Genomic DNA, 12,506 nt, shown 5'->3' on the forward strand with positions numbered 1-12,506 from the left:
TGAGAACCTGGAGTTAAGCCTGTGTATACTCTGGCCTTGCAAAATTGTGGGAATAGATTTAAGTTGGATGTGGCTGAAAGCTCTTGTGAAAGGCTCGAGCCTTGTGAAAGTACTCTGAATCTATTCAGTGGTCATCTAGTTCTTCTTAGGACTATGTGAGGCTGTGTGGTAATATTCAACAGCCTGGGGTTTTCTCAGACAAGTAAAATATTTAGCACTGACATGATGGAGCGAAGCTCATGCAGAGACCAACAGCATATCGTGTTATTGTAGCAAAAAGAACAGCAAGAAAGCAAACTGTCAAAATTTTATACAAATAGTAAACACCTGCTTCAAATATTAACTAGCACCACATGCCACTTCTGAAATAAAAACCATGAAAATTTATGCAGCTTAAAGAAATGTACAGAAAGAGCCACATCCAGCTTGTAAAAGTGTTGCCATGACGGCTGGTTTTTCTGAATGGCCTCGTAAATCACTCTACAGACACACAGGTAGAAATACCTAAATCATCATTTTCCCTCCAAATTAGGAATTGATTTTAACCATCTTTAGCACAGGAGATCTTTAAGCTAACTTCTGTTCTTAAAACTTTTTGGGGGTCTTGATAGTAAGAATATAATTTGTAACTGACTTTTAATATACTGTATGATATACTGTATACAGAGAAAGATCAAATAATAGAATAAAGCCAAAGTAAAGTGTAATATTTGATACAAAGAGATCATTTGAAAGTAAAAGCACCTTAACCGTGTAACTGTAGCTCAATAATGGTTCTCATTCCTACAAATGCCAAAGTGTGCAGCCCACTTGGGTGCAGACCACCAAGTGTTACCCCCTGCCTCTTGGCTGAATGAAGGCTTAAACATGAAGACAAAAAGCACTGCCGCCTCTGTCTTGTCTTCATGGTGCTATTGAAAAACAGACACAGACAACGTCTCCCCTCTCAAACACAGAGAATCAATACAGCCCTTGTTAAAGTTGACCCTCTTAAATTCACTCTATGGGGGCTACAACAAGGCTTAGGGTCCCTCCAGGCTTAGCACAAAGAGCAGGAACTTTCCTTCAACTTTTCGCTCCTTTGAACCTGACTGTCTCTGTACTGTCTAGTAAACCGTTACTATTGTTTTCTCTGTTTCTACCAAGACATTTGTACTGTTTTTATTCAAAGTTGGCTACATATTTTAAATGACCTCTGAAGAAAAACCACAAGAAGAAGCTCGACTTTAATTCAGCTTCTTGACACAATAACATTGTGTGTGAGTTTTGTCTCAACAGCCAGTGTCAGGAAATATTAAAGCGACCCCGTTGTTTGTCGCCATTGTCACACCAAATTAAAATCAGTGGACTGTAATTTGTGTCACTGTACTCAACCTGCTTCAGTGAACACAATGGCATTCTGTCACAACCTACTTTCCCAGTTTGCAACACCCTGCAGCATTAGGATGCATTTCTGGCTTAACAAAGCAGGTGAGATATGAGGCGGATGGCATTTCTGGAATAAAGAAATAGCCTGGAGACTGAAATTTCCAGGCCAAGGCGACAGCAAATGTGCAGGCTTGATCAGCTCCTCAAAACAGACAGAAACTAAACACCACAATGAACAGGAAGGTCGCTGCATGTGCATGCGCCCATGTCTGCATCTGACCAGTTAAGTGGCTGCCGAAACAGCAACCAAAACAAGAACAAAAGCTTTGCCCTCCGAGGAAAAACAATCTAACAATGAAAAAGCAAAATATAGATTTCATTCTAAATGAAGGAAACACCGGTTGGAGTCACTGTCAAAACACAGAGTAAGCAGGAAAGAAGAAAACAAAGCAGAAGGGCTCCAGATCTAGCAGAAGCTAAATCCTTCTCTTCAGTGGGGAAAAAAAAAAAAAAAAACATAATCAAGATGAAAATGGAGAAAAACTGCCTTCAGAGCCTCCAGAGGAAAGATCACTTAAAATGCAGATCACAGAATATTATTTTTATCATCCAGCTACGCAGGGATGCACTAAGTGAAACATTTGGTTGCGCAAGACTAGTCTGTGCACACCGTTATCTCTAATAAAATGCATTTGCTGCCTCAAATTATAATGAAACTTTTAAGTAAAGAAATGTTACATTAAAATGGTGCCACATGATATTTATAACAGCCTTTTTTTAACACAAATGGTGACTCCTGTCTAGTATCTATCTACTAAAAGTTTAAATAAGCAACAGACCTAAAATCCTGAGTTCTCTCATGTGCGTCAAAGTAAGCTGGAGCAGATCTGTAAAACAAGAATCTGGCTGGTTTTTATGCCAGAGATCTGGCAAATACTGCGTTCAAGTTTGTTTTAAAACACGGAGCAAAACTAATTTTTCCCAAACACAGAGCCTAGTTTGTGGCTTGGTAACAAACTAGAAGGGAAAAGTGGTGGAAGGCAATGAAGTGCGTGAGAAAAGTTGACGAAAAAGCAATTTCTGCACAGAAATACAGCGATACGGTGAAAAAAAAAGTCATGGAGTAATGCCTCTGTAATGAGTTAAGTCCTGTAATCGCTCAGTGTGGAAGTGCCAACTGCTGGTCTGGTTTTATGTGGCCTGCTTTGCGCTAAACCCCAGAGAAGTATTTATGTGTAGCGTGTCTGTGTGTAAATATGTGTAAATGTCGTCAAGGGTGATGGCAAACGGCCAGCAGAGCGAAGCATTTAACCACATTTAAAACTCTGGCTTCTCGTTGCTTTAGCCGAGTGTGACGCAACCAAAAGGATCCGGCAAGAGGGGCGTCACCAACAGCAATGCATAGCTGAGAGTCTGCAAGTGAAAACGGTTTTACTCCCAGTTTTCTCTGTCCATGGTGGACAGCTGCAGCAGAGATAAGGGTCACTCAATTCCCGTCCTACACTTTCCAAGTGGGTTACACAAACACAACAGCTGGGCCCTGAGCAAAACTAAATGCCTTTGTTTAGACATGGGACCCAAAAAAAAAAAAAAAAAAAGGTCACAGGAGATCTTTGTCCTTCCTGCAAGGAATCTGGGAGAGTTACTTTATAGAGTTAGATTAGAAAGAGAGAGAAAAGGGAAAGGGAACATCACAGAGAGGAAAAAGGGAGCGCGAGGACACGGGCAGCAGAGGCTGAATCACAAGCAGCGAGAAGAGACACAGAGGAAGCTGTTTGGCCAGAGTTCAACAACGCTCTCGTTTGTCACACTTGGACAGAATTTGTAGGTCAAATTAGCATGGAAGAGCAGAGAGGTTGTATGAGAGGGAGGAGGGAAAGACAGAGATGTGCAGGCCAAACAGATAGGCTGCTCTTCATTACTCAGGCCTCCCTACACATGGCAATGAAGGGCACCAGGGAAAGAAAAGCAGAGCAGAGGAGAGGGGAAGTGAAGAAAAATGAAGGCAGGGGGCACTCCAACAGTGCATTTCACTTCATTTTGCCTTGACTTCTGATGCAACTAACACTGTGGCAAAGGCAAGGCTTAACACAAATAAATAAAACCATATCTGGAAAGAGTTTGGGGACTTGCTGCTCCTCCCCCTCATATCGCTGTTAAATAGGCCAAAGCAGAACACTGTACAGTGGACCTGCATATTACAATCTTTATGGGAAGCTGGGAATTACTTCTGCAGGCTTCAGACTGGTGGGAGCCTTGTGTGATATCCCCCATGGGTAGGTTAGAGTGGCACAGTATATAGTCTCATTTACTGGGGAACAGACTTATGCAGTATCATTACAGATAGGCTTGAAATACACCAATATTGTTAGCTCCCCATTAGCTTTTACAGAGTATCAGCTGCTCTTCCAGAGGTCCACACCACACTTCATAATACACTAACATATCAATGTTGTATGTCTACTATAAATAAAACAGTATCAAGTGTCCCATTTTAAATCACACACACACACACACACACACACACACACACACACACACACACACACACACACACACACACACACACACACACACACACACACACACACACACACACACACACACACACACACACACACACACACACACACACACACACACGTGGTTCTTTCTACAGCAACTAAAGTGTGCACAGTGAACATGTTACACAGAGCAGGCTCCATTTGAAGTTTACAGTTGTCTTCAAATGACTTCACCCCATCCTTTGTGGTACGCTTCTATGTACCCACGTTAACTCACTCTCGTAAATGATTCCTCTCATCCTCTGCCCTCGCTGATAGAAAAAGTGAGGGCAGGGTATCCATAAAACACAGGTGCTCGCACTGCACACATATGGCATAGATCTCAGATTTCTATGTTGACATCATGTGGTGTATTTGGTGCCCTGTTTGAAGTTAATTCAAACCAGCCTGAAGAGGGCTGTTGGCTGTTGCTTCGGCCATGTGCTGAGGGGGACTGACTGCTCACATGCGTGTGAAGGATTATTCCAATGCACAGAGAAGCCATTCTTCCCCTCGCTCTGCAGCACCACTGACACACAGACCTAGAAACACTGCTGCCATATTTAAATCGCACAGCACACTGACAAAAGTCACAGAGATACAGAGGACAGGGAGGGGAAAGCCCCTGCAATCTGAGTCCATTTGGCAATCAACAGAAAACCTTGTGCTCCGAGCTGAAGCCCCAGCAGTGACGTTGTCACACTGAAATTTGACTGTGAAAAATTACTTAGTGAGGCAGCTGTGAGTTTGGCAGGGGAGAGCTGGGGGCTGCAGAGGCACAGCGGACCCCCGGCCCATTTCCCCTCCTCCTCAGCAGCATTCCCTCTTTGTCTCTAATCACTTTCTCTTGCCATTTGTCTCTATCCAAACTCAAATCTGCTGCTTCTCTTTAATTTTTCCCTTCCATGTTTCTTACAGACAGAAGCAATAAACAAGCTGAGGGGTTTGCGGTAATAAATAAGGGGAAAATAATATTTGTTTGCCTAATATCTAAGCCAAAAACAAAGGCAGCATTTAGACAAATAGTCCCACTTGTTTTGCTACATTAGCCCAAACAGCTGGCTTTCATTACGGATTATAAATCTCTTCCAAAATCTTACCCTTCATCACCTGGCAAAGCCATTCTCATTCCTCCCTACTCAGCCTTCTCCTATAAACATAAATATTAAACACCAAACCTCCCAACCTAAAAGGTAAACTTTTTGTGAGGAGTCCTCACTGAAAAGAATCAGATATAATCAGGTATAAGACACTACATTTCTGTCTTCACTCGTCACTATAACTGTGTATGAAGCTGGAAGACACCACAAGCATCTAGTGTAAACTATCAGTGACGAATGGACATGTACAGTGGACAGCACAGAGCAGGAGGGGGAGGCATGTATCCATGGGGAGAGGGGAGGTGGGAGTGGTGAGATAGTCCTGCTGGACTAGAAAAGCAGGAGTTAAGATCCAGTTTCTCCATGTCTCATTCCCCCACTGTTTCAGATTGTCTCAGTCTCCTGGGAACTACACTGCATGCAAGGCAAAGTCTGTTTTCCTGCTATGAAAAAAAAAGTAAAGCATGCAAAAATATAATTTGCTTGAGTAGAAACTATGAGAAATCCAGCACTGGCAAAAAAAATAGCATCAGCTCATTAAGCTAGGAAACAAAAACAACAAAATCCATAGGGGTGACGTTGGAGCAATGACCAAAATGTAATGGCAGTTAAATGAGGTGCACAACAGGGCATTGTTGCAAAGTTCAGTTGCCAGTTTGTTTGGTAACATAGTTACGACTGGTTTCTGAACATGAAAGTCTACCTGGCAATGCGCCATTAATCATGATTCTTGCCCTGCAGCATGCAATCAGTCTTTTCTCCTTTTTACATCAGGCCTTGTGTCATCAAATCCATCAGAGAAACCCTCAGTTTAAACATTTTCAACTATAATGTCTGATCAGTAAGCAACTGACATGATGATATACATAATGTATTGAAGAGACAATGCTTTGGATTCTAGTTCTGGAAAGGAGGTCAGATTTAAATCCAGCAGCTCAGACCATCACTGGTGCCCTTTCTCCCACACCAGGCCATCAGAGGAATGTCTTTAGGCCACCAGGCCACTGTGACTGGACACAATTCTGCTGAGGACAGAAGCGGATAAAGCCAGAACCAGAGACAGGAAGAAGTGTTGTGTTGTCTATCGTTCTGTGCAGTGTGTGGGCCATCGGCACAGCCCAGTCTTTCTCAAACACATACAAAAGCAGTACTGACAAGAGTGGAGTGCAGCACAGAGGGCGTGGCAGAGAAGGAAACCCCATTAACAAAGGACAGAATAAGTGGACTGGCTCTAAAACCAAAGGTTTTTTGTTAAGCTTTTGCGCTAAGCATAACGTGATGGAAAATGAAATTCATAATGAGACAAACCTATGTGTAATAAAAAAAAAAATCCATATGAGGAAATTTCCTTGAAAAAAAGGGCACTACTTTGTCTTAATCTCAAACCTATCTCAGGTTCTAGTAACACTATCCAATCAAAGCAGTGCGAATATATCTAATCACCCAATCACAGTCAGGACATGAAAAGCAAGCTGACTCTAGAGCATGCCATTTCTGAGGCAAAGAGACTGCTGGATAACAGATGGAGCTGATATCACGTCCCCTGAGTGGCCGTCTGTGTAAAAACATAGAAAACAACACACACCCTTCTTGTTGTGGTTTGTCTACAAGGACCGTGCTTCCTCTGGGTTCTTCTTTTGGAGATTCTGTTTGCCCAGAGTCAACTTGTGGCCAAAACTTGGATCAGCACACACACAGTGTCCACCCACAATAGTGCATGTAACATGGCACGAAAACAAGGAACAGCTTTAGGCAATGCTGCAGTGCAAACAACTACACATCAAACCAGATCCTGTTAACCAAAAATACATGGATATTTTTATCTATTAGACTGGATTCAAAAAAATGCTCACTCTGTGTTTGGTTAAATTTTAGTTGTGGATTTAAAGGTTTGAACTGCAGGCTTAACATTACGGAAAGGTTATGTTTGAGGCTAAATGATAGACATAGACTCTGGTGCTTAAATATACTTTATAGATGCTTACAACATAAATAAGTATCTCCAATAAGTCAGTGAGCAACCACGTTTGTAAAAATAATGACTTAGGATACCATGTTATTTGCGGTGAGTAACATAATCACAGTCAGTTAGGGAGTTAGGTCATTACCTCCTCCTGCGATGCATAGTGAGGGTCTGCACGATCCACCGACCAGTAGCAGTAGTCAAAACAAAATTCCAGAAGCTTCTCCCTGGAATCTACAGCTCCTTCTGTCCGTCCATCCAACTTTAGGAAGGAGATAAAAGTGTAAGACACATAATTAGTCCACATTTAACATACACAAGTAACAATGCTTACCACAGTAAAGCAGCACGGTCAGTAAGTACTAAATTCTACCTTATACAAATAGGCATACTGACAGACTTTACAGCGTGCATGCTTTTAATAACATGAGAAGACAAGAAAAATGAAACAAAACATTGTTTCATGAAGTGAGTACTATGGATATTGTTTATGAGGCTACTACAGTGTGGAATTGAAAGCAAGCTTTTTTCCATTCATTAGCAACAGGCTTACTCTTACTCCAGTTCTTTCTTTGCCCCAGTGCATTAACACTGCACAACTTTCTGCTTACTGCAAGTGAATCCTGAACTGAGGAAAGACAGCACAGCAGCATTTGCATTCATTCGTGCGTAACAACTGCACTGGAAAAGTCCAGCACCAGAACAATGCTTCTAAGTCACTGCCTGCAATGTAAAATAAAAAAATCATTACAATTTACTGGGGCTCCAATGAGTCTCTGCTACATCTGCTCATGATAACATTTGTGTGTTTTATTATTGTTCTTGCACTTAATTTCCCAATTTAATATTTTGTCTGTGGTTGAAAAGGTGATAATTATATTTATGTCATTATATCATTTAACTTAAACTAGACCTACTAAGCTCATTATATTTTCTTATACTGGGCTTTGGTACAGCCAGCTTTCTGAAGGACTTTCAATTTTATTCTGTGGACATTGGCTGCTTTTTCAATCATTTTCACTCCAGTGCATAAGTCCAACCGTTTTCCAACCAGTGCTTTAAATGTCACGAAGACTATTTAAAGTAATGACAAGAAAGCTTTCCTGAGAGTGTTCTGGGTTTGTTGATGAATAAACGTGATCAGTCTAAATATTGACTTTCAAGTTCATTAGAATTGCACAAACCCTGTTTCTGCCTTATGTACTGTATCTCCGTTTACATGAGCACGTGTTTTAATAAATCGCTGCCTCTATTTAATGTTTTTTCTAGCAACATATGAATGAATCAGGGGTTGTCAGATTTTTGCACAGTACTGTATATAAGATAGCATGTTACTATTATTATTAAAGATTATATCTGCATACATAGTGGCTTTGAGGAAGGCTAATTTTTTTTCTTTCTGCCATTCTTGGTGAATAGATTGAGAAAGTTGCTGAGATTACATCATGTTGTGTTTACATTTGTTCAGATCAGATTCAGTTGTAATAACAGCAAAACTACAGCCGGTTAAAAAAAAAAAAAAAAGGACCAAGAAGGGGGCTGGAAAAAGAGTCTTGTAGGTGTAGCCCACTCTATCATCTGTGTAAGTAATCGTTTACTGACTGCAGCATTAGGCAGCACTAAGCCCTGGGATTCAATTTTGTTCACAGCAATTGGGTTGCCTGAAAGCATGACTACTTAACCCCTGTGCACTGTGAGGAAACGGACAATGAACTTGTAGTGTGAGGGATGAACTAAGAGCAACACCAGCCCCTGGCAAATCTCCTGAACGACAAAGCTCCAACCACTTATATTAAAGAAACCTGACAACTTGTAAAACATTATTCTTTACTTCTTTGTTGTTTTACACAGGCTAATTCCAGTAGGTCTTTATAGGTTGTTTCACTTGCTGTTTACTGCGACTGAAATCCAGTCTTTATTATTTCTGTCTCAGACGCTCCAAAACTGTCCCAGTTTCCATAAATAATTATTCCCATGAGATCTGCAAGAGCTGTGGGTTCACGATCCCTTTCCAAGGCAGAGGGAGGCCATATGTGGTTTGTCTCCTGTCACATCATGTGCAACAGATTCTCTAGTCCTCCCCCAAACCTTCTTCCTGAAAGCATGCATTTAAAACAAAAATGCAAATAAAGACAAGCATTTCTTTAAGATTAAATGTGAGTTTCAAAACTGGTTTCAAGCTGAAAGTCCTTTATCGTTTTGAATCATAATAATAGCTGTTGTTTCCACAGGCTAGACCCTTTAAATAGAGCTTTCTCACTTCCATATTAGCTCATACAGATATTCCAAATCAGAAACAAAGTGTAACAGTTTCCATACTGTAGCTGTAGAGACAGCATCAGACTGTGTGCAGGCAATGCAGCTCAACCAATCAGACATGCCTACTCAGCTATATGACACAGCAGGTTGGTAATGTGGTGAAAGTATCAGCTTACAAGACTCTAAGCTCACAAAATAATTAGTTCCAAATGTCAAGAACTTCAATGAAACCTCGAATAATAACCCCAGCCACATGCCAGATTCACATAAACCCTCCTAATTTAACAGTAAAGCTACTGAATGGTGTTTTTATCTTTTACAGTTTCTTCTTGGAGATGTTTGGGAGGTATCTGAAATATGACGTCGTTGTGCTGTTGTTTATATTTGTGCACCGAGGGCTCAGACTGCATGTGTTTGACAGGAAGGATCGCTATGCAAGTGTGTGTGTGAGCGTGCATGTATGTGAGCTCAACACATACTGTACAACAAACAGAAGCAGCTTAAAGGAGGGGGGAAAAAAGTTGAACTAAGCCTGTAAACATCCTGTTGTTGCTATGTGCAACTCCCATTAGGGGTCTTTCTGTCACACTTGTATGCAGGGCTACTCACCTTCACATTTCGGATCTTCACAAACTTATCCTCCACCTGAACAGCTAGCCTTCCTCCATCTGCACTCTCCCTGCGAGTAAGAGAAGAAGAAAAGCGTATGCTTAATATTATTAGGTGTGGGTAACAGCTGAGAAGGTCGATGCTTCCACTAGAGAGAAATGGCTCTAAGGGATGCTATCAGTACTGACCAGGATCTCACACCTCAAATGCAAACCAGACAGAGCTTTAAGAACATTTTCACTCTAAATTCAGAAGCTGTATAATCATTCTATACACTGTTTCAAATCGGTTTTAAAAATCCTCTTTTGCTGCAGCTGATATAATTCAGAGAGTGTCGAGATAAATTTACGCTGGCTCCACTTGCCTTGAGGCCATCACATGACAATTAACACAATGAAGTGTGTGTGTGTGTGTGTGTGTGTGTGTGTGTGTGTGTGTGTGTGTGTGTGTGTGTGTGTGTGTGTGTGTGTGTGTGTGTGTGTGTGTGTGTGTGTGTGTGTGTGTGTGAGAGCCATGAAATTGCTACACAAGTGCACCGCTGACCAGTCCTAGATTCAAATGAAAACAGACTCCGACATGCTCTGCAAAAACTTTGTCTGAGATGCAGCTGGAGCCGTTTCCACAAAGTCCAGAGAGCACACAAGGGTTCTGTGAGCGTAATCAAGACCACTGTGTCATCCGTTGTGTGCGCTGTATGTGTGTGTGTGTGTGCGTGCATGTGCTTCAGCAGCTGGACCAAGCAAATCTGATGCAACACAAGCAAAACTGAAGCAATCACAATACGGAGCTGAGAGGATTTCGATCTCCAGAAGTGATAATGATGGCAAATACTGCCTGCAGTGGCATCTAGCTCCATCTCTGTGGTGGGCTAGGGACACACGAGGCGGCTGTTGTAAATCATCCCCCTGTGCTTCACCACGTGGGACTCATTTTGCCAACCCCAGCAGCGGCCCAACCCAAAACCACCAACCTTCAATCTCAGGCTCTAACCAGCGTGTACATGAGGTGGTTGGGGACTGGAAAACAGTAAACCTTGCACAAAAACGTGTTTTGATACAAACTTAAGATGAGCACAGATAGGCTGACATGTTTTGTTGTTTGTTTGCATATGTGAGATGTTGCCCACATTGTCAGGGGCACCTACTGAATCCTACCGGTCAACTAAAACAGAAGAGCAACACGCTCAAATGCAAGGTCGAATGAAGAATGCAGACCTGGCTGGTGTAAATGTTATCTCTGTTACACAGCAGGTCCTTATTCAAATATATAGAGGAAGGAAATACATCCTTCAAAGCGATGAGCAAAATGAGGGTGTCAGAATCCCAAATCAGGAAGGACAGATTTGCATGACAGTGAACATTTAATATAAGAAATCCTTTTGTTATGTAAAACACCAGGAAGACCAGCTGAAAGAATCATTGTCCAGCCTTTCATAGCCTGAATAATGCTTTGTTAAGGTACTGTAGTGGCCTCTGAGTTTAAGCAACCCTGCCAGAGTTCAAAATAATTAAATATGGAACTTGTATGAAGTAAATCTCCAGACCCCCCCCCCCCCCCCAAATAACAAACTGCATTTAACATACTGTAGCAATTTCCTGATGATGTAAATGGCAGCTTTTAAAACCTCCTGCCGTGTTTTTGGTAGTTCCAGCAGATTTCATAGCACTATAAAATGAAACAAAATGTTCCCACCTAAACAATAAAGCGGAAAATTAAACCAATGTGTTCATTCCAATTTTCCGGCCTTGTTTAAGGTAACAAATGCCTTAAAAAATATGCATCACATTTCCATGTGATCAAAGTGAAAAAGGTTTTTGTATGGAATATGCATAACACTGTCAGACATAATGGAATATAATGACTTATATGATTGTAGCTAAAAGCCATGAAACGAGGCTTTAAGCAGGGGTCAGTCAGAAATGTAATTCATTCACTTCCTGCCTGAATTTAGACACCTTTGCTGCATTTTCCTACTACTACTCAGCTCTACACAGCCTGCTTTAGTAGGCAGCACCGCTGACAGCCACAGTTGTCATCATTCAACATGTGCACCACTCGTCGTTTAAACCACGGCGTTGTACTGAGCTAGCTAACGAGCTAGTTTAACGCTCGATTTCGATTTAAAGCAGCAAAACGGACAAAATAGAAGCAAAAGAGGCCAACATACGAAGTGTAACGCCTTGTTGTACACACCAAAAAGAAGGCAAAATTACATGGTTTTAAATACTGGTAGCAGCACTCGAGACATAAAGAAGCAATAACACAACAATAATAAACTCTATTAAATTATGTTGTATTAGCTGGATAAGCTAACTCGGGAACTTACCTCGCGTTGAGAGGTCGGACTCGAATCGCAACTTTTACGTTTGCCATGATGTGTGTTGTTGTTTTGAGAGGGGTTTTTACACACTACTCAGCAGCTGTCCAAGTCGGACTTGGTGTAAAAGAACGGTTTTAATGTGAGCATGGTGAACATCGCTTCAGATTTCTCCAATAAAGTGGGGCAAAGTTGTCCGGTCAGCCCCCCCGCTCTTGTTCAAGCCATCTCCCGACTTCTGATCGAGAACCCGAACGCCCGCCGCGTCTCCAAAAGTCTCAGCAGAGAAGTGAAACTTCCTGCAGGGCAGACATGGAAGGAGAGGGAGGGGATGCTGCTGGATACTC

At 41.7% G+C, this 12,506-nt stretch overlaps 1 protein-coding gene across 5 annotated transcripts in view; it reads right to left on the bottom strand.

Moving 5' to 3' along the window:
- Window positions 1–12,472, bottom strand: part of stard9 (StAR-related lipid transfer (START) domain containing 9) — a 36,778-nt gene extending 24,306 nt beyond the window's left edge. For 3 of the 5 annotated variants that reach the window (XR_005609347.1, XR_005609348.1, XM_039603118.1), the window contains exons 1-3: window positions 12,169–12,471; window positions 9,843–9,912; window positions 7,120–7,236 (exon numbers count right to left, since the gene is read on the bottom strand). Coding sequence is in view for 2 of the 5 variants with exons in the window: in XM_039603118.1 (XP_039459052.1) it covers window positions 7,120–7,236; window positions 9,843–9,912; window positions 12,169–12,215 (234 nt within the window). In the remaining 3 variants the exon portion in view is untranslated. Of the gene's footprint in view, window positions 1–7,119; window positions 7,237–9,842; window positions 9,913–12,168 lie in introns of all 5 variants that reach the window. The other 2 variants (XR_005609349.1, XM_039603119.1) reach the window with 1 other exon arrangement.
- Between the last annotated feature and the right edge of the window lie 34 nt (window positions 12,473–12,506).

This window comes from Oreochromis aureus, linkage group 19 (genome assembly GCF_013358895.1).
Source record: "Oreochromis aureus strain Israel breed Guangdong linkage group 19, ZZ_aureus, whole genome shotgun sequence".
In the NCBI taxonomy this organism is placed as follows: Eukaryota; Metazoa; Chordata; class Actinopteri; order Cichliformes; family Cichlidae; genus Oreochromis; species Oreochromis aureus.